This window comes from Lontra canadensis, unplaced genomic scaffold (genome assembly GCF_010015895.1).
Source record: "Lontra canadensis isolate GAN:19392208 unplaced genomic scaffold, GSC_riverotter_1.0 scaffold6, whole genome shotgun sequence".
NCBI classification, from domain to species: Eukaryota; Metazoa; Chordata; class Mammalia; order Carnivora; family Mustelidae; genus Lontra; species Lontra canadensis.
The window spans coordinates 14140560-14163963 of record NW_022631000.1 but is presented as its reverse complement, the minus strand read 5'-3'; the positions used below and the strand labels follow the sequence as shown (position 1 = coordinate 14163963).

The 23404-nt window shown below is 41.0% G+C and overlaps 1 protein-coding gene across 1 annotated transcript in view; it reads left to right on the top strand.

Annotated features, from left to right (window-relative positions):
- The first annotated feature begins 7083 nt into the window (after nt 1-7083).
- The window catches only part of DRD3 (dopamine receptor D3), a 39622-nt gene continuing 23301 nt past the window's right edge, over nt 7084-23404 (top strand). Inside the window, exons 1-2 of the mRNA XM_032852656.1 lie at nt 7084-7441; nt 13859-14163. Of these exons, the coding sequence (XP_032708547.1) occupies nt 13894-14163 (270 nt within the window). The 5' untranslated portion in view covers nt 7084-7441; nt 13859-13893. The remainder of the gene's footprint in view (nt 7442-13858; nt 14164-23404) is intronic.

Sequence of the window (23404 nt, the reverse complement as noted above, 5' to 3'; positions counted from 1 at the left end):
AAATTAAGGTTTCAACTATGTAAAAGTATACAACATGTGGACAAAGACTAGAATGAAATTTGCATAATGAAATTAGTTGGAGTGGCATGATTGTTGTACTTTTTAAAATCATTTTAATGTGACTATAATATTCTTTATCATTTTAGGTGATTCTCTTTAACAGCAGTGCTGGGGGTCCATTTTAATTTCTAAGGTAGCCAATCACCACAACCTATTCTTTTGTTCACTAGCAAACTTCATATTTTGTTCAGGTACCCAGTCTTTTCCCCTGTAACTCAGGAATGTCCTGATAAATCTGTTAATACCAGTGTTCTTATCTCTTTGCTAGTAATTGGTTCAAGCATGGGCATGTGATGTAAATCTGACAAATGAAACATAAAGAGAATTTGCTGAGGGACTTCTGGGGCAGAGCTTCTTCAATCTTTTTTTAAATATTTATTTGTTTACTTACTTACTTACTTAGAGATTTGAGAGAGAAAATGAGTGCAGTGCAGGGGAGGGGCAGAGGGAGAGAGAAAATCTTAAGCAGGCACTATGCCCAGCCCAGAGCCAGATGTGGATTCCATCTCACAACCCTGAGATGATGACCTGTGGCAAAATCAAGAGTCGGATGCTTAACTAACTGAGCCATCCAGGTGTCTCAAGTCTTCTTCAATCTTACAGGCAGGTCTCTTTCTCCACCTCTGGATGTCATGTGAGAATATGAAGACCTGGAGCGACCATGCGGCAAGCCTGTCTGAGGACACCTATATGCTAAGATTGGCAGAACAGAAGGAAAGGATTCCTGATGAATTAGTGTGAAGTCACCTACCTCTGAACTTCTTCTGTGAGATAACCAACTTCTTATCATTTAGTTCAGTTGAGAAGGGGGAGTTTCTGTTATTTGCCAAGCTCTAGCCAAAATAATAAACTTGATTCTTCCCTCTGTATATTGGAAAGCACACTTGGATACCTCTATGAGTAGGGGAATATACTCACATATTTTCCTCTCCTTTTCTATTCCTAAGGCATAGGCAGCATGACTACATTGAAACTGTCTAGTGTCTCATTTCAGAGGTGTGGTCAGGATGGATATAAACACAATCTGCTTCCCTAAGCTACAAGTTATGGTTCTACTAAGTATCCTCATATAATCAGAGCCTGATGACCATCAGCCCTTTTATATGGCATATTTAAGACAAAAAGAGTTGACACCTGTTTGAGAAAAAAAAATCTTTTCTTAAGAGAAAACAAGAGAGGAAAGAGCCATTTCCAGGAATAAGGATACCATCCTAATAAATCTGAGTTTTTAACTCCCTTAAGAGCTCTAATGACACCAAATACCTTTGTTTTGATGGTTGTATTTGTCCTTTTTCAAACCAGACAATTTTTAATTGTCATTTTTTTTTTTCTGGAAGTGACCATATTTCAATCATAGCAGTCAGTAAGTATCTGGACATCAATGATAAGTTTGCTAAGGGGCTGTGGAGGGAACAAAAGCTACCACTGAATGCAAGATTATTGTCATTAACATACAAAGTTCTACAAGTCTTGTCTGCTAGTGAGAACTAAACTTTTGAGGATTAGAAAATGTAACCCGTAGAGAATGGATTATAGATAGACTTTATACATGCCAAGTATCTTGAAAAATCAGATATGAAGATAAATGGGCTCCTTTGTACTCTAGGGCAGGGATCAAACCATTATAAAGTCACTTACCTAAGAGAGGCATGGTGTGCAAACACTCAAACCCCAACTTATGGCAACAATAATAATAATGTATTTCCAATCTCAGAGAACATTTCCTCCTGGGAATTCCTAAAGGGCTTTAAAACTATTTTTACAAAATAAACATATATATTATTTTCAAGAAAAGCACAGTCTATTCTATAATATAATGTTGTCAATTATGAAAAAAGTAAAGTACCTCTACTATCCCTCCATCTTATTCGTCATAATATCCCAAACCCCCAGGAGAGAAACTATTGAAACAGGCCTCACACAATCTAGCATCTCAAGGCCCCTTTTCAGCTCCCAGGTCCTCACCTTCCCACCCATTTCTACTTCTGTTTTAACACATGTCCTCCATTCCCTTCATTCCCCACCCCCTGTACATACAGACTCCTGACTTCTAGGGTGGCAATAAAAGCAAATAATAAACTGTCCAGTGTCTACATCTGTAATCTGTTTTATAAGCTTGTTCTTTATACCAGTGTTTCTCAAACTTCAATGAATATCCTGTGCATCTCGTTAAGAATGTAGATTCTGGATTCAGTAAGTCTGGTGTGGGGTCTAAAATTCTCCATTTCTAGCAGCTTCCAAAGTGAATCTGATGCTGGTCCATGGTCCGTACTTTGAGTAATAAGGTTTTATAAAACTTCTAAGACAAACAGCATCTGAGATTCAAACAAAACACACTAAATAACAAATCGGTAATTGTTTCAAAATGTGATGGGATTTGATGGAATTTGAGTTGTGCTTTTCTGACTACTAAATACAGCAAATTCAAGAAAAACTGAGTCTCGGTGTACCTATTATCTATTGCTACACAATAAAATTGTTAACTTAAAACAGTGTCAAACATTTATTTTGTTCATGAATCTGAAATTAAGACAGAGTTTTGCCATGAAAGCTTGTCTCTGTTCCACATGCTCTCAACTGGGACACTTCAGTTGGAGATTGGAGGAGGCACTTTCAAAACGACTCACTCTTATGGGTGGCAGGTTGAAGCTGGCATTCAGCTGGAAGCACAGCCAGGTCTGTGGGACAACCATCTTTGTTCCTCTCCATGTAGGAGAGGCTTCTCCATGGCCTGGTTGGGCTTTCTCACAGCATGATGACTGAATTCCAAAAGCAAGTGTCTCGGGAAAACAAAATGGAAGTGCTTGGCATTTTCATGGCCTGGCCTCAGAAATAACATAGAGTCCCTTTTGCCATTATTCATTAGTTAAGGCAGTTACAAAGGCCTGTCAGGCTCAAGAAGAGAGACATGAGACTCTATCTCTTGATGGTAAAGTGACAAAATTCCCAAAGAACGTGAGGGATGGGAAATACAATTGTGGTCATCTTTGGGAAATATAATTTGCCATACTCATCAACCCAAAATCCTTTTGAACAAATGATAAGTTAATCATGATAGAAATTTTCTAATTCTAACCCAACCCCATTCCCATTTATATGTATTTTGGGGAAGAAGAAAAGAAATATAGACTACATTGGAAGAAATTGAGGAAATCTAGAATAATAAAAGAATATCTGATATAGGGGAGAAAAAACAGGAAGAAAATAGTTGGAAAAGTGAAGAAGGGTGTACATTAAAAGAGGAAGTAGGATACAAGCACACAGAACAGTAGATCTGAATATAAAGACAACTATCACTTTCTTCCTTACCCTCACTGTGCTACCTATAAAAGAGTGGAGTGGATACCGATCTGAATGGTTGGGAAGCCTAACATGTTATTTACTGCTATTCTCTGGTAGAAAGGAATCAAGATTGAAGCTTAGTACTGACCAATAATAAATCACTTGAGCTATTTTTCTCTTTCAAATAATTTATGACAGTAGCAGAATGAATCCAAATATTAGACCCAAGGCTTTCTCAGACAGTTCTCATCTATGATGAGACCACAGTGTCATTGGAGAAGAATAGGGGCTGGGATCAGGAGGAAGCAACCATACTGTCTGGACCACTTACTGCATTTGCCAACTTACAATTGAACTCTACAACATGAGGTCTGATTCCAGTGAAAAACACACCAGGTGGTTAGATCGGTACTCATGCAATTGAAGATCATCATAATCAAATCTTCCTTCTCACAGTGAGAAATGCTACTTGTGGTGAAACATGGAAACAAAATGTTCTTCTGTTCATGCAAGGCCTTCTAAATTGGCTCCCCACACCTCCATATTGGGTCTCCATACTGTCTTGCTGAGTGTAAGCTCTGTGCAAGTTTAAAGTGGTGCCAAAAAAGCCATGTTGCACTTGATCTTTGGTGCTGAAAGTAAGACCCCAATGATGAAACCAGCAATTACTACCCTGGAACAGCACTGCAAAACTGAGAGGGAAATACTTCTACCACAAGTTTCACACCAATTCCCCTTGAAACAAAAACACTGAGCATGCCTATATATCATAAACCCACTGCCTCTTAACTCTTGCTCTAAACCTCCCATTGCAGGTTCAAGACATAAAAACTTCCCTCATGAAGCGCTGTTGGCTGGTACATGAGAAAGTTCCAGTCATGCTACTGAGATGGGTTCCTGGAAGGAAGATGAGGAAAATGATCTGCATTTTTCTTGATTTTTGCCCAAGGATGTCTGTTCTGTAGGCGTCCTGGAGTTCTTCCCAGAAGGCAGATCTCAAAATCTTCAATGCCAATCATGAATAAGACTTCCATTTACTTAAAATAATTAAACTTGTTCAGTGTTGTATGAATGAAAAGTGCCAGATTAAAAGGAGCAATTGCTGATCTTCACCTACAGGGATGTCCTGAAAGAAAGGACTGCCTCACTCACCACCTCCTTTCATTTAGTACACCAATCCCCTCCTATTCACCAAGTCAGTCAGGGAGTCTACCAGCGAGCCACCTGATCCAGCCTGAGGACTGCCTAGATCTATGACTTTGGGCATGGCAGTTAACTCCTCCACCCACTGGTCTTATATAGAATTAGAATAAGAATGTTCGTCACTCATTATCTTCCTTTGAACTTTGCCCCAAAAAGGCATAGCAAAAATGTTGAGGAAAGATTTGCAAGCAACATTTATGGTTGCCCTGTGAGAATACACCATGGGATCCCAACACAGAAAGTTTAGAAATGTGGCCTTCCCTGCTACATTCACGTATTATCAGACAACATTATTATAAGACACAGTATCTTCAAATGTTTAAGAAAATAAACATAGGATACTCAAAAGTGGAACCATGGTATTGAAAATGAACAGTTAAGACCTTTTTAGAAAACTATTTTATTTATTTATTTGAGAGAGAGAGATTGAGCACGAGCATGAGCATGAGTAGAGGGAGGGGCAGGGGGGAAGAGACAGAGGGACAAGCAGATTCCATGCTGAGCAGGGAGCCCAACACAAGATTTATTACAGGACACCAAGATCATGACCTGAGTAGATGTCAGATGCCTAAATAACTGAGCCACCCAGGTGCCCAAGACCTTGAACTTTAATTACCCTGCTGCTTCAATCTACTCACACACTCTCTCCAATTTTACAAATCGGACATACCAACCCTGGACAGTACATATTCTCTTGATCCCCTGACCCAGAGAAGAAGAGACTAAGGGTTCACATTCAAGCTGGGAGTTCTAGCTTTAGGGCATATTCATTATCATTATGTCACATAAAAATGTGTGAATGCCCTATGAATCATGAGCAACCTTCGATATGGGTTCTACTCTTTCTAAGCCTCTGTATTAGTTTCCTAGGGATGACATAACAAAATACCACGGACTGGGTAGCTTAAACAACATAAATTAATTTTTTTCACAGTTCTGGAGGCTAGAAATTCTAGCTCAACACATCAGCAGGTTTGGTTTCTTCTGAGGCCTCTTTCCTTGGCTTATAGGCTTATAGATTGCTGCCTTCTCATGTGGCTTTTTCTCTGTGTGTGACTCCCTGATATCTCTTTGACTTCTTATAAAGACACCAGTCAGATTGGATTAAGGACACCATTTTAACTTAGTCACTTCTTTTAAGATTTTATCTCTAAATATAGTCATATTCAGAAGTTAAGGATTTTAGTATATGAATTTGGGGGGAATGGAGGGTGAGGGATACAATTCAATCCATAACAGCCTCTGTAAAAACAGGGTTCATGAGGATTTATGCAAGATGCAGACAAGAACATGAATGAGAAAATGCTTTATAAATTATTAGTCACCATACAAATATTGTATGATTGATATCATCATCTTTGTCATTATAATTATTATTCTCTATGACATATTGTCAGTCTCCTGGGAAATCTAAAATTTTCACCTTTTGAAGAATTATAGCACAGTGGTTAAGAGAACATGCTCCGGAATTAAGATGTCTGGATCCAAATCCAGGCTCCACTATTTGTTAGCTGTGTGACCTTCAGAAATTATTTTAACCTCTCTAAGCCTCAGTTTTCCTATCTGTAAATTAGGGACATAAAAATAATACCTACCTTTTAGGGTTGTTGAAAAGATTAAAAGAGAGAGTGAATCAAAATGACTGATTAATAGTATATGCTCAATTAATGTGGTTGTTAGGAATAGCCATATTTAAACCTTGTTGCTACTGCTGCTTCTTTCTCATCCAGCAGAGGTCTCCATCATAGTCAGACTCGGACCAGACTCCCCATGACTGTCTGCACTGCAGCTGCCAAGAACATCCACTGTTGGCAGAGAAAGGAGTGAAAGACTTGCCACCCTGTCTGAAGGAAGACAAGCTCAAAAACAAGAGAACAAGGAATAGTTAAGATTCCATGGTAAGATGTTATATGAATAGGTGACCAGGGTAAGATTAAGTTCTAGTGCTGCTTCAGAGACTTACTGGCATTGCCCTTAATTGCATCCCACTTTAGCTAGTTCTAAAGTTGAGTTAAGAAAGCTTACTCACATATACCTCAGAAGAGCAGTGAGAACGAATCGGCAAATGTTTTTGTAGAGTTCTCTGAATGCAAGGAGTGCTGTTAAACAAATATTTAACATTTCTCACCGTATTAAGCTTATCTCATCTTTTTATCACCAGTTATATTCCAAGCCTCAGTTTTGCTTCCACTGTAATATATTTCCTTTTACCTTCTTTTCCCAGACAGGCTTACACCTCCAAGTTCAATTATTCTGTCAATTGTGTTTTAAATTTTACAGATTTTTATTAACCACTTGTGGTATCAATTTGTTGATCTGTTGCTTCTTCTGTAGTGATCATCTTTACACCCACCAAAAGCTTCCCAAGCAATTAAGCTGAGGAAGATTAGAGTTATTCAAGAGAGATTAAAGCATAGAAGGAAAGACAGTAGAATAACGGATAAAAAGAGCATTGAGGGGGAAACACACATGTACTAAAAAAACATAGCACGCAGCAGATAGAGGCTCAGAGGGAAAAGAGGAGAGACAGATAGAAAACAGATCCTGCTTCTGCCTGCTACACCTCGCTTTCAGCACCAAGGACAGAGCCTCCTAAGGGCTAACCCCAGCACAGATCAGTTTAGGCTCCCTCCCAAATCTTCTAGAGGAAACGCATGGATTTGAAGCAGCTATGAAGCAGGCAGTAAGGTCTAATAGGAAAGCTGTAAGAGCAGCCCACAAGTGATTTCACCTTAGAGACAAAAATGGGTGATTTTCTTTCTGTTCATTTCCACAGTTTCGGTGTCCTTGGAAAGGCAAAGTTTGCTTTGCTTGAGCATGTCTGCTGTCAGTAAGTGAAGACAGCCACTGAGGTGCTAAACTCCACAGTCTCCAGAAATCAGAAGAAATTTTCAGGGTAAGTAATTTTTCTTTTTGTTTCTAATTTAATGCACAGCATTTTCCTGGAAGGTTATTTAACCAGCTTGGGGTTCTGTGGTTCTCTACGAATATGCATTAAAACTCTGCACCCTCTCTTATTTAAAAACCTGAAACCCTAAAAAAGCTGTTTCCATTTTTTCCCTCATTTTTGACAATAGAAACCTGTTCTCTTTCTCTTTTTCCCCCAAAATTAGAGCCTCATGGGCTCTAGAAGCTCTATCAAGGCAGAATTAAAAGATGGAAAATAAAAAGGTATTACTATCCCTGGGATTTGTATGGAAGTTGATTGTATTCCCCTTAAGGGTCTTACTTAATTGTAAGGGTCTGTTATTTTAAACTCCCCAATTTAGCATCCTGGTAATCCAGGGCTGAGGGTTTGGAGAGGCACTGTTTTCAATGGTCTATTTAAAGTCAGGCTGTTTCCAAGTCAGAATCCAATTATTCCCAACAGAGATATGCAGTACTTGAGATGATGATTGTGTATATTTTCTTTAATGATAGCATATGATTTTGAGGATATTGTTTTTTAATTGTTGGATTTTCATTATTTATTGTAGCTTATTGGGTCAACGGAAGTTGTTAGCAATTAGTTATTTGTTCCAGTTCATGCATTTAGTTTAATCGAATACTATCAAAATGCATGCACAAATAATAAAGCAGCAATAGCAGAGTGGGACTTGGATTTTACACTCATTCTGCATGTCTCTTTGTACTTTATAGGGGAAGCCCTTTTCTTACTGATACTAAAAGGTCAGTAAGATGTCTGTCCTTAGGTATGCATGAAGAATTGCTGCTTGACACACCATTGGATCTCTTGGAGCCAAAGAGAAGCAAATATGATATGAAAAAATTTTGCTCAGACACTTGTTTATTTTTAGTTGAACATTTTCAAAGGTCTGCATGGCTAGCAGTGAGCAGTGGTGTCAAGCAAGGAAAATACTGACAGTTTCCAAATGAATGCTTGATATTAAAGCATCTATACAGAAGCCTGCTTATTATGGATTATGAATCAAAGCAAATACAAAATAGATCTTACTCATTATTAAATTCAATATCTAATGCACTGAGGTTTGCCATTGATTAATGTTTGCTTATTGATTGATCCATTGACTTTCCATTTTATCTCTGATTAAAATGATAAAATGGTTGGTGATTTGAAGTTGTTAGGGAAGGTGGGAATTCTCTGCCTAAGGGAGCAGGTTTAATTAGAGACTAAAATGTATATAACCTTGGCTACCAGCTATGGTTTTTCTCGGTGCATTTGCCAACAATGTAAATATGCCCAAATATATAAGTATGCTATGTATTTTAATGTACTTGTGAATCTTCATTGGAAAGTAAACTAGACAGCAATTTTCAAGAGTGAAGTGCCATAGAAATGCTAAAGACTGCCTCTAATAATAATGACAATGTAACTCCCACTGTTTCTATGTGCAGTGTGCACCTGCTTTGACTTCTCACAGGGCTTGGTCAGGTTCTCTGAAAAAGCAAGGTTTTAAAATGTGTCTCCATTTCAAGTTTGTCTCCCTCACCCCAATAGTGGAGTAGTTAAAAATGTAAGGTCTAGAAACAGATAGAGTTGAATGAGCTCCATCATTTATTGTTGTATGACCCCAGCAAGATAATTAACCTTTCCATTACCTACTTTCTTCACCTGCAAAATGGGGGTAATAATAGGACCTACTTTCTCTATCAGGTTGCTGCGAGGTTTAACTATGATAATGATTATAAATTTTAGCTATAATTATTAACTTTTTCAGCCAATATAGAAAGTCTACATTGAAGCCCAGAACCAGAAAAGCTTTTCAGACTAGAGGTCAGGATGTAACTGAGGGCAGAAGACAGGGATGTGATGCAAGTGAAGATCTGGTCACAGAACCCTGTTTTTAAGGTGTTGTGTTCTGAGTTTAGGAAAAACCAGCTCTAATTGGAAATGTCTCCATACGTCAATGTCCACAGACACATTAAATAAGTTGTGAGTTTGATATTTAAGGAGACCCAAGATCAAAGCTAGGCTCAATACAGCTCCCTACATATGATATAATCTTAAGAAAATTTAGACTCAGCTTTTCAGTCTATAAAAAGGAGATATTAGTATCTACCTCCAGGGCTACTATAAATATTAAAATGATATAAAGTCCAGGTACCCACTACATGGTAGTAAATAGAAGAGATGGTGACTACTGTCTTCAGAAGGAAATTGAGAACTCAAGTGTTTTTGTTTTTATTGTTTTTTGTTTTTGCCCAATTCAGTATTCTTAAGGAAAGGGAACAAATAATTAAGACCTGGTAAACCTTAATGAGTATCTTCCTAACATGCCTGGTATGCAACCAAGTGCCAAGGAGACACCCCACAAACGTTCTAGGCAGAATGTAGCTCAGCACTGAGGGAATATCAGTAAAGCAGGATGTATGTCATAGCTGATGGGGGCCTGACTACTCTCTGTCCCTCTACTCTTTAAAATAAATTATGCACTCACTTTCAGAGATGCTAGAATAAACTATAAAGACCAAGGTAAATCAATACTTTGTAAGAAGTTAAAAGGTTTATTAAAATTTGTGAGTAGTGTTATATATAATGAATCTTAAAAGAGTAAGACCAGCCATAATCTTCTAGTCCTTGCCTTCTCCATTTTCTCACTGCTCATCCATTCTTAACTACTAACACTCTTTGCTGAGGTCACCAGTAATCTCTTAATTTCCAAGTCCATTAGCCACTCTGCAATTGGAGCTTACTTGACCCCTTCACTTATTCCCACTTCCCCTTTAATAATAAAAGCCACAGTACTTCAAGTGCTTGTGTTAGACATTAGGCTAGAGCCATGATTCTCAATTGAGAGAATAATTTTGTCCCACAAGGGATATTTGACAGTGTCTGGAGACATTTTTAGTTGTCACAACCTGGGTGAAGGGGAGTGTTGCTAAACATCCTGCAATGCCCACTTCCAAAAAGAATTATCCAGCCCCAGCTGCCAGCAGTGCCAAGACTTGACATATATAATATTATTTGATCTTCGCAATAACCCCATGGAGTGGGTATGATGTCCACATTTTGCTGATGAGGAGACCAGGCTATCAGTATGAATTACTTAAAGAGTGGTTAAGTTAACAAATTCTCCAGGCTTCCTGCTTTTCCCTAACAGAAACCAGTTTGATATCTGGTAATATATTTATCAGAGGAAAAAAAGAAAGGAAAAATCCCAACCCAGCTCTGTGTTATATAAGCAATACTGGTTTAAAGGGAAAAAAAAAAAAAAGATGAAAGAAAGCTCTAAGGAGGGAGAGAGTTGAAACAATTAGCTGAGAGGCGGGGAGTAATCCAGGCTCTCACTCACTTGCTGCTTCCATCTCCCACATCAACTCATTAGGAACTGCCTGGACAACCAAGGCTACACCCACCTGCTACTACACAGAACCTAAGACCAGAGACGGTACAATGCAAAAACAATAATAAATCAGAAATCCATGCAATTATGATTCCAACATCAGGCTCCCGATTGATTTTCAGAGTTGAGGGTTTCCTTTCATTTAATTAGCCATTGACACTCAGCTGCACTATTTTTAAGTAGCTGTCAAACCTCAACAGGGTAAAAAGTCCAAGATGGTAACAAATATCCCAAGGTTTTGTGCTTCCGTCTTACCTGTCAGGTGAGATCAGGCTAAGACATCAGTAGCCAACTACAGATCTCATGGAAGACTGATTTCTGGCCACTGTTTTCCCAACTGGTCCAGCTGCAGGAGGAAAGGTGTTCTGGGTCTGAGCTGGCCTCAAAGGTAGAAATATCCATCAATAATCAGAAAGCATTGTATTTTTCAAAAAAGCTCTTGGAAGCAGCTTTCCTATCTCCAGGGTAGCAGCTGCCCTTTCCAAATAATGAGAAAATTATAATTATTATCAGAAACTATTATTATGTTTTAAATTTTATTGAGTACAAACAGTGTGCCAAGATAAAGAACAATTTTCTTTTAAAATAATTCTCTGAATTCATTCCAAGTCGGCCCCTTACAATCATTTGCTCATTTTCACACTTACACATTCCAGGATGAAACATTTCAAAATGAGACACAAAATGACAATCATGATTAGGCCACTTCCCTCATTGACGGGGAGCTGCGGATACCAGGATTGAGAGCAAAGCCTGGCCACCAAGCCAGCCTCTACCTCTGCCTGGAGCGAGTGTTCCATGGAGGCGCATATACTCCATTTCTAAGTATTTTAGTTATAACCCACAAAGCAGTGAATAAGATGTTTAATACTCCTGCCTTGAAAAATATACCTCTGTAACCATCTCGACGGCCAGGTTTAAATTTAGGATTCCTGGTCCCTAAGAGTTCAAAACAAAATGTGAGAGGGCAGGAGAAGCTGCTTTCCACCCCAAATCCTGCTCCAGGGACTCCATCCTCTTCTCTCCCCACTTCAGGCTGTACCCAAGCTTCTCATCTGAGCTCCCCCAAAGAGCCACCCCTTGAGCTCAGGGGTCCCAAATATCCATGGCACAGCCTATACTCAGGTTGACAGATCCAGAATAGGGCTTGGGAAACAGGCTCCATGCAGTCTGGGCAGAGAATTCTGTGATCTTGGTGCCCAGAATGTGGTTTAGAATGAGAGAGTGGACTCTTGTTGGATGTGCTCCTTGGCATTGTGGGAGGGCATGACCTCATCCCATAGGGAGGATATGACAGAGGCGGTCCAAAGTGGGACCATCTAAAGCACAGATCCCACGGCAGGAGTCCCTCTTACAGCACACAAGGCTTTAATGCATAGGCATTTCCATATTTTTCTACAAGACATGGTGATTTTTGTCACATTCCCTCCCCACCCCCACTTCTTCCTGGATACACAAAAACCTGGCTGTGAGAGCCCAGAGTCCCTTCTTCAGGACTGGCCCCAAGAGGCTGGTGTCACAGGGGCAGCTGAGGGGCTCTGATGCCCAAAGTCCCCACAGTTCGAGGATTCATTCTTCCCAATGGGATGGTGACACAACAGTTGTTACAGCTTGCAGATGCCAAAGGAGAGTTTTGGAAGAATCAGAGGCCTGCATGCTAGTTCTGCCACTAATAAGCTTTATGACTTAAGACATGTTATTAATCTCTTTGGGTCTTATTTCCCTGTTTGAAAAGTGAGGGCTCAAAAGTTGAAAATTTATGCTTATGGGCCCTTGGCCCATGGATGTAAGATTTTGTGGGTGGGGGGTGAGAAGGGACTTCATAGAGTTTAAACATTTTTTTAATTGGCAGCCAGTCTTTCAAAATTAGGAGGTTTCAAACAAAATTCCACACATGAATTTTTCCTTAAGTATAAAAACCACTACACTGTCTCTATACTCCATTACTCTTGAGTTCTTCTCCCACAAGCCAGCATCCCACACCCACCATGCCCCAAGCAAGATGCAAGAGACAGATGAGAAACTAAAGGAAGAGACAGAGGGAGGCAGGGGGAAAGGCAGATGGGGCAACAGAAGAAGGTGGAGAGAAAACAAGGAAAGGGGAATGGGAAGCTAAAAGAAACCGTCCGGTATGAAAAAAAGAGCTCACACTTACATAGCTTTCTAGGTATCATAGCTTTCAATGCTTTACATATTTAATAGCTCAATTAATCCTCACAAAAACCCTATGGGGTGGATTCCATTGTTTCCTCCACTTTGCAGAGGAGGAAAACGAAGCTCAGAGAGGAGAGGTGCAGTAACACACCCAACGTCCAGCAGTAGGAAGTGTCAGAGCTGGGATTCTGATCCCGCAACAGCTCTATATATTCACAGTCCAAGCACAGCTCTTTCAGTACCCTGCACAGCCTCTTGATCTCACACCCTTCCACTCTGTACCTGCCTCACTGGGCTCCAGCCCCTCTGGACTGTCTGCTGCCTTCCACACACCACCTTGTCCTGCCTTTGTATCTGCTATCCCTTCTGCTTGGACCACTCTTCCTGCAGATATCTGCGTGGTTGTCTTCCTCGTGTCCTCCAGGTCTTGACTCAGGTGTCGCCTTCATCACAAGGGCTTCCTGATTATCCTGGTTAAAAATTGCCCTCAGATAGCCTATGCACACACACGTAATCCTCCCCATCTCCTTACCTCCTCCTCTGATTCATCATTCTCCAAAATGCATCTCATGATCGAACATATACATTCTTTATTTAACTCATTCCTTACTGTATTCTCCATACTACATCCTTTATCTTACTTCTTGCTGTATTCTCCTCCCCCAGTGGGCCCCAACATGAGGGCAGGAATATCTTCCCTTTTGTTCATTGTTGTATTTCCAGTGCTTAGAACAGTACCAAGCATATAGGAGGTGCTTGATAAATATTTGTTGAAGCAATCCATAAAAATGTACCCAAGCAGCCAAGCTCCAAGGAGTCCAGTTTTGCCAACATTGTTTTCTGTCTCCTCCCAGGAAACCCACGGGGGTCACTATTCTCCCTCTGGGCTATGGCACCTCTGAGCCAGTTGAGCAGCCAGATCAACTCCACCTGTGGGGCAGAGAACTCCACAGGGGCCAGCCGGGCCCGCCCGCACACCTACTACGCACTCTCTTACTGCGCGCTGATCCTGGCCATCATCTTCGGCAACGGTCTGGTGTGTGTGGCAGTGCTGAAGGAACGGGCTTTGCAGACCACCACCAACTACCTGGTGGTGAGCTTGGCTGTGGCTGACCTGTTGGTGGCCACCTTGGTGATGCCCTGGGTGGTGTACCTGGAGGTGAGTGAGCCCCACCTGCGGGCTGCCTGTGTGACCGTCCTTGTCTTTGTCTTCCCTGTGTTCCCGGCCTCTGGGCTCAAAATGTTCCCTGCCACGATCCTGAGACTAAGAAGGAAGGAGAGGTCCCGTCACTCTCCCTTTATCCCATTATCCGACATGACATGCCCACATCAGAATGAAGGAGCCAGGAATGATTGTGCTCCTGGGTCTCCAGCATCCAGGTGACTGGACTTGAGTGATGCAACACATCCTAAAATGCATCAGGTTTAATCTCTGTACCAGTCATGTCTCAAAGATGGGGGGGTGGGTTGAGGGAGGCAGTCTGTGGGCAGCTTCATCAGTGTTTTAATGTATACAGAGGGGTAGGGTTGTGCTGGAAGGATGCAGGACAACAGTGAGGAGGGAGGGAGGGAGATGCAGAAGGAATAATAGAAAAACAAAAAAAATTAATGACTAAGTGGAAAAGAGAAAAAACAGTCTGCAAATAGATCAGACTTCTTTTGATAGTTTAGTTACCCTTGCACTCAGTTCTTTCCTCCCGGGTACCAGCTCTCTACAGATTCTGCTACCAAACAGACCAAACCTTCACATTTATATTTTTGATGCCTCCATTAATAGTACAGAGCCCTCGCCAGTCAGATAATGCAGCAGACCCTGGAGAATTCTTCTGGAGAGAAACATTTCTTAAATTTGAAAGTATTTTCATTTGAGAGTGCAAAACAGAGTCAGGAGGTGATCAAGACAAAACATCCATTTGCTAACAAAGGAATCAGGGTGCCTACACCTGTTCAAGAAACAGATAGTCTTACCAGGAAAACATGCAATTACTAAAGAGCTTTTTAAAAACACTTTAATGTACTATTAATATGTCTCTCCTGCACTGTGTATCATGTATCATTTTAAAGAGGTATCCAATGAAGGATCAAAATGATGCTATGATTAAGAGAAATTAAAATTCATCAAATTAATATCTCAGTTAATATTAATAGTGAAGGTGACAGTTAATTAAGTATGACATATCACAGGAGAGCAAAAACCTCAAACATAGACTGCCTAGGCTGGTATCCCTATTAAAAAATGACTGGGAACTAAAATTAGACTTATGATCTCAAAGGGGAAACATAAAGGAAAGAAACCAAGAAAATAAAAAAGGAAAGGAAAAGCAGAAAAACATCTAGGCTGATTGGGATAGATGTATAGGCTAAGGGAAGAGTTGGAGGGGAAATAAAACAAACATTAATTTTTCCCAATTAAGATAATTCTGATGGCAAAAGATCTTATAATTATCTTGACTTATCAATCAACCCAAACTGACTGAGACAACCTTGAAGTCAGAAGCTATGTCTTTGTTCTTTTTTTTTCTCCCCTGTAGTCCAAACACACTACCTGGCACATAATATGTGCTAAATAAATATTTGCTGTATGAATGATTAAATGAATCTTTTCTATAATGTATGCATTAGATGGGCAATTCCTACTTATACCATCTGCAGCCGTATCTATTGTTTCAATGAGCTGGTTTTTTTTTACATTCAATAATAATGAGACTGAAAAGAAGTTAGACACATGTGAGATTTCTGCTCAAGAGTAGGCAGATTTAAAGTGCTACCAACCAGAATGGATTAGTTAATGATTCATAACATCACCATCCCATACCTCAAAGTATTTCTGTCCACCCCTATACATTACAAGGATTCTTAGGTCTTTCAGAAGCCTGCATGTCAGAAAGAAATACAGGATGAGGACCTCCACTCTAATAAACATATTAAATTAATTGCCTCTGAAATAAAGCCAGTCTTCGGGTATCTATAACAAAGCCTCCCAAGATCCCTCTTCAACTGTCCATTTGGGGTTGCTTCCAGGACTCTGGATAGACCATTTTGGAAAATCTCTGTAGATACTGGTGTAGGATATTGACATTGTGATTTTTCCACGCTAGACACACATGGCATCCCTTGTCAGCCACACCTGCCAAAATTGATGACATCCCCCTTCTGCTGAGCATAGAGGAGCAACCGATCACACAGAGAGACGGCATGAAATCTTGCCAAAGGCTTACTGGACTCTCTGCAGGTTGGATCTATGAGCTCTCCCCTTGGCTCCCTCTCATAAAAATCAGTACACATTATGTCCAACAGGTTATTTGGTGCAAGTTTTCAGCAATCAAGAGCATGGTCAAACAAGTGTGCAATCATATAAAGAAGATTTGGGAGACATCTCTCCACTGGGAAATGGGCTTTGGACCTCTTTTTGGTCTTCCCTACTTGCTTTAAAGCTCTTGTCAATGCAAGTTAATATTTTAGTACCACTCTCACCAACAGTCCTCTAAGGGTCTCTCTCAATAAAAGAACATGACTTAAAGCAGCCATAATTAACAGACAACAAGTTAAGATATTAGAAGGTTCTATTCCAAAGGACCAGGTCTCCCTAACCCACCACAGTATATAATTTTCTTCATCTTAAATACCTGCCTGATTTCTGTGGACCTCAGAAGCAGACAGGGTATCTCAATGAGAGAAAAGAGTATCTTGGGCCCTTAAAAGGACTGTGAATATATAAGTCCATGCATCTCAGAGAAGAGCAAAGCATTAATCATATTAACTTGTGCTAATTGTGGTACAGTTTGAGTAACTGGTCTAGTAATTACATGATTATACCTAAGGACTCCCTTGGAAAGAGGAAAGGATGCAGTGTTGACCACAGTACAGAGACTGCTATAGGCTTGAGGACAAGCACAAAATGTTTGTCCAAGAGGACAGCACAGAAATGAGAGGAACACAATGTAGTGGCCAAATTAGCTGACAAATTCACAGCTTCCTGTGCTTTGATTTGAATACATCTATCTTCTTTGAAGGAAATATTGGCTCATACTGGCCAGATTCCTTCCTTTGAAGAAAAATGGGCTAATTTTGCCAGGCACCAGTGTGTATGCTGTAAATATTGAAAAACCTTACTCACTGTGGCTTAAACAAAGAGGAATTACTTTTCTCATATGACAAGAATTCTGGAGGAAGGGGATTTTTGGTGTCAATTCAGCTGCCCCATGGTGTCATCAAGGACCAATCTCTTCCATCCTTGACAAGCTGGCTTACTTCCTCATGCTGCTCGAAGGATGGCTGCCATGGCCCTCAGCATCATGGCCGTGTTCAAAAATAGGATAGGTGGTGACAGCAGGGAAAGAAAGAAAGAGAGGGAAAGAGATAGCCCTTTTCCTGGAATGCCTCAAAGTTTCTCCTAAGGGACTTCACTTAAGTTTAATTAACCAAAACTGGATCATAAGGGAAGGATACATGGGAGGAGAGAAAAGAAAGTGAAAATGTGGGTTTTATTTAAAAAGAGGATGTGGTATGAGGAAGAATTACTCTGAGATGGGCAAACAAAATGTCACAGAGCACTGTGTTTCTGGAATTCACTGGGATGAATGTCATTCCTGCACAGGGTTATGCTATGAGAAAGACTCAGAACTGGAAGTCAGAAGACTTGGAATCAAAGGAACAAAATGGAGGTGACAAGTATACTTTTCCTTTCTCATGGGCTTGATGTCAGGCTCAACTGTCATCAGTTGAGAAAGTACTTTGATAACTAAAAGGTGTGAACTATAAATATCTCAGTTAAGACACTTTTAGTAGTAAGTAAAAGAAAACTAAATTCCAATCGACTTAAGCAACACACAGAATGCATTTTTCTTTCACAACAGGACCTTTTAAAGTCCCGTGGTAGGGTGGGCTGCAGGCACCGTTGGAACCAGCCTCCAGCTCCATTTCTCCACAATTCTCCCAGCTCTATTCTAGGAATTGGCCTTACCCATGGCATAGTCTAAACTATAGGCCTCACATGTGTCCACACCACCGTTCATACCAAGATAGAAAATCTGTGTCCCAGAATTTTTACTAGAAATGTTAAGATGTACTTGATTGGACTGGCTTCTGGCACATGATTTTCTCTGAACTAATCGCTGGATGAAAGAGTTGGTTTAGCAGAAATTATATGTTCCTTCCATGGTGCACACCAAAGACTTGCTCAGGAATTTCACAGTTTCACAGAGGACTCCAAGGACTCTTGGAACAAAGGCAGAGGACGGCAGCACAGATACAACACAGTAGCTTTCACAGTACCATCCTCATCATTAAAGGCACACAGGAGCCTGGCTTGGGCTGGGGGACTAGCAGGGGCTAGTCATTGACCTTCTTCAGTTTTCTTTGTCCTTGGGCCTAGCAGCAAGTTTAGGATAGAAATCATGCAGGTGATCTCAGAGTAGGTTCTATTTCAGTGGGCTAGGTCCTGGCTGTCTCTTTAATTCAGTTTGCAGCACTTGCTCAAAAACTCTTTTCTGTGCCACAACAAATAGTTCTATCTCTGATTCCCTCTCAAGTTTTTAATTTCCTGCTTTAGAAGCTGCAGTCTGTGTGGAGCTCTCTCTCCAAGCACAAACATCCCATTTTGTTCCACTCGGTTAAGCATCCTTTGTGATATTTAATGCACTTATATCAGGGCAGAAAGGCAACGTAAGCAGCCAGAGGAACTTTTAGAATATTAAACTCAGACTACTTGGGTCCCAGTGAGGACAGGAAAAAAAAGACGTGAGAACTGAGTAATATACACCAAGCAAAAAAGAGCAGGGGGTAGTGTTGAGGCAGGGAATCAAGGTCAGATAGTGACTACGGGAAAGAGCAACACTATTTTTGGGGAGAGGAAACTTTGACCCTTGTAATGACATTATAAAAATAAGGGAGAGTCTGCATTTTCAATGGGTTCCTCCATGACTCTTACGCATCTAAACTTTGAGCAGTTCTGAGCTAAAATCTTTATTACGGAGAACTGCTTGTTCAAAATACAAAGTACTGGGTCTACCCCAGGTCCACCAAACCAGAATTTCCAGGGATGGCCCTGGAAGTCTACGATAATCGTAGCAGCACCCCTCCCCATCCTAGGTAATTCATGAAAGCAGCTGGCCACCTGCTACAAATTAACATTTCAGAGCCACTAATCTGTAAACTGTCCCCCATTTCACAGATGAGGAAATTGGGATTCAGATCATTGGATCCCCTCTCTTGCCTCACCGCAATCCCTCTGCACCCCAGAAAGATTCCAAATGTGGCGAACAAAAATGGAATGAAGAGGTTAGAGAAGTAATTCCATTTTTGCGCCTTGGGCATCTCCCCAAACAACTAAAAATCCCATCCCTTAGAGCAGGAATTCTTAATCAGGGGAGTCCATCAACTTGGATGTAAATAAAATTACTTCTTTATTTTCACTACACTGAAATTTAGCATTTTCTTCAAATATGAAGGTAGGCATCAACCCACAGCAGAAGAAATCCTTACTGTCCCCTAGAGAAATCACAGATATTTCTATTTTCAAATCACATTAGAGTTGTCGTACACACCTTGAAATACCATTTACACTCACGAGTACTTTGAAATTGTAGGAATTTTAGACCTGTCGCTAGGCTTTGTTATTTAGTGCATTATTAAAGAAGCACATATATTAAAATACTTTGGTAACTATATTTCAATATAATTGCTATTCCTTGTGATCTAATGTATTTTACTGTATACACTTACAAATATTCTTCTGAGAAGGGAACCATGAGAACAAAGGGATCCGTGGGACACAGAATGGGCAAGGAGCCCTGCTTTTAGGGATGACAATTTCTGAAGACAAGGTCATGCCCCCTACTTCCACCCCCAAATCCCCAGACCCGGGTTTCCCCAACCTCCCAGGCAGTAGAAGAATCACTGGAGGGACTTATTATTCTGAGTGGGGCCTGAGAATCATTTTGTTTAAATAGAGCCTCAGGTGATTTGGGAAATGCTGCCTTATAATCAGTAAATTTGGGAAATGCTGCCTTAGGCTGTGTCTGTTGGAAATCAATAGCCAACTTCGGTACCTGAAGACACTTTCTTGCTTACTCCCACCTTCTGCATTGCCAAAGGGAGTTAGTTATATTCATTAGCAAGTGAGAGTAACACCACCTGGCTGTGCAGAATTCTGTAGTGAGTTATTCATTAGAATTTAGGAGAAAGGTAGAATCATGTCTCTAAAGAGGCTTAAATCCATCAGATTTTGTTTTTGTTTTTTTTCTTTTTTTTGCCTTAATTTCAAAACTCCCTTTCCTTTTTATGTTCCCCCCACACTTTGTCCTTACCTCACCATCAGCACTTTTCCCATTGTATCGTAGTTATTTTCTTGGTTTCTCCCTCCTGGGCCCTCAGTTCACCCACACCCACTCGTATATGTGTCCGCCTTACGTGCTCACACTATATGCTAAAGCCCTGGGGTTCAAAAACAGGTTTCACTTATCTCAATATACTCCCCCAGGCAAAGTACCAGAAAGTACCAGACCCTCAATAAATATGCTGTGTGGTAGAGGGACAAGACAGTGCCAGCTCTTATCCCTCCTACAATGGTAGGATTGAGTGGACCTGTGTGCTGCCCAGCAGGGGCACGGCAAGATACTGACGTGGGTGGAGTAATCTTAATATTAAGGGTTTGAAATTCCAGCTTCTTTTGCCAGCTATGCATCCTTGAGCAAATCATATAACCATTCTCAGTCTCCATTTCTGTACCAATAAATTAGAAACACTATTTCCCTCATCGGGTTGCTGTGACAGAATTGTGAGAGTTACTTAGGCATGGTCATGGCCCTTCGCAGCTCTACTGATTGCTTACTCTTATTTACTTGATGTGGAGGACTCCAGTAAAAAAATAAATAAATAAAGTAAAATGAGTATTTCCACTGCACATCCACCAGTTAAAGACTTATCTTAAGGAGTAAGCCCCAGGGAAGCCTAAGGGACAGCACCTTAGTGGGAATTACATCAGTCCACTGATCAGCATGGGGTTTTTTTTTTTGACACTTAGCTGAGATCAAGGAGAATGGGGATTTTGAAGGCAGAATTAGACAGGAGAAGAGGCCAGCCAGAATCAGTGGGGGGTGGGGCGCACAAGAGAAGTCAGAGGACAGCTTGAAGGGCTTTGGCCATGAGGGGCTTAAAAAGCAAGGAAGCAAAAAACTTGCCCAGTGTGTGCTTTCACTAGACCCCAAGGCCAGCAGTCACCCCTGTCTTTTGCACTATTTTTGGAACGCTGTGAGAGAGGCGATCGAAAAGAGGGTGCCCGTTTCCGAGAAGGGAGGTGATACCGTTTGTCACACAAAAATCCTCGATGAGCATATGGTTTTCTCCCTTCCCCTTGTGTCAGCCCAACTCCCATCCTTTTCCAGCACCTCGTCCCTCCTGACCTGATGCTCCCCTAGAACAGGGCAGGTTGTGACCTGCATTCCTGTGCACTGCCCGCGTCTGCTGGCTGTGCCACCCCGGGTGGGGTTCTGACCCTCTCCCAGTTTTTGTCCCTTTCTCTGCCATGAAAATAGTAGCCATCTCTCATAGGGTGGTAAGCACCAACAGAAGCCATGTGCGTCAAGTGCTTCGCGGAACATCAAGACTTAGTAAGCATCCAATAAATGTTAACTATCAGTATTAATACAGATTTTGTCAGAGACCATTCACTCTTCCAGAATATATTTGCAGGGTAGGTCCTGCTCTAGGAGCCGGGGATGTGGCAGCAAACAAGTCGAAGTCCCTGCTCCCACAGAATTAACTAACAGTCATTTACTTTCCCATCAGATAAGTGTATATTTTGTCCCCAAAAAGCTTTATGAGCCCATACAGTAAAAAACAAATTCAGTTTTCAGAATCTAAAGTTGCAAAGCTGTAGAAATTCCTGAAATAGGTCACGTGGGCCAGTGACCCACATAAGGTAAGTTCTCAATAAACATTAGATTGTATTCACAATGTTAGGCCCTCATGATGATCTCTGGTTATTTTATTTAAGAATGCCTTCCTCCTCAGTTATCATATACGTTCTTCAAGGACAGGGCCGGAAGTATATTTTTTAAAAGATTTTATTTATTTATTTGAGATAGAGCAAGAATGAGAGAGAGGGAGCGTGTGCACAAGCAGGGAGAGCAGCAGGCAGAGGGGAAAGCAGGCTCCCCACTGGGCAGGGAGCCTGAAGTGGGGCTCGATCCCAGGACTCTGGGATCATGACCTGAGCCAAAGGCAGACACTTAGCCAACTGAGCCACCCAAAGCACACCCACAAAACACATTTTTAAAACCTCTTAAAACACATAACAGATGCTTCCTCTATAAACAAGTATTAGGGGCTTCACAACTACTTGCTGAATGAATGAATGAATGAATGAATGAATGAACGAAAGAACAAATAAGCACCCAGCACGCACTGGAGTTTGCTGTTGTAACTATCCTCTCTCACCTACATTTTCACCCTAGCTCACAGACACAAACAGGCATTCACAACTTTACAAAACAAAAAGTGGGCTTTACCCAATTTAAGACATATATTGCATAGAAGACATATGTTAAAATGAGATTTAATATACAAAATTCAAAGCTTCTGCAAGAAGCTTTTGCAGCATACAAGCATCCTATGGACTGAGAAAAATATCCCTTATTCTTCTGGCTCCCGTAAATCAGCTATTATGACCATACAGCCCCCTTTTCATGAGTTCCTCATTCTCAGAATTCCTATCAGTGCATATTAGACTTTATTTCTATAAAGCCAAATGGCTGAACTAAAAGAAAACAAATCCACAACCTAACGAACAAAAACAAGGGGTTTGTTCTCCTTTGCTAGTTTGAACTTGGCATCTTTGCTTTTAGACAAAATATCTTTGGTTAGGGTTTCTCAAAATAGAGTCTGGAGATGACCAAATACAGGAGTAAAATGGGATGCTGGAAAGAAATAAATCGAAGGGGAAAGAAGTGGTTCGGGGCGGGAGGCTTTCCGAACCTTCCTTTAGTGGGATAAATCAGGAACGAATGGGAAGGGGACCCCTCTGGGCAACAAGAATCTCGGGTGACAAAAACCAACCAGAGCAACAGTTAGTTCCACCTTTATGCATTCTCCCATCTTCCCTCGAGAAGCTACTGTAGAGGTTCCTGGACCCATTTTCACTCCCCTTCTCCTTTGCCAGCCACCGGGCCTGCCCAGCGGGGATGTCACACGCCCCCCGCTGCAGCCAGGACACCAAGCCTTACAGGTTTCTCCTCGAGAACCACGGTCCCCACGGACAGGAAGCTGGCAGGTGCCCCAAAAAGCCTCGGGGCTCACAGATGGACTTTATGGACACTCTGGAAGTGACAGTTTCCCTGACACAACTCTCCGGTTTGATTAGGTTATGTTAAAAAAATTTTTTTTTAAACAAAACAGAAATG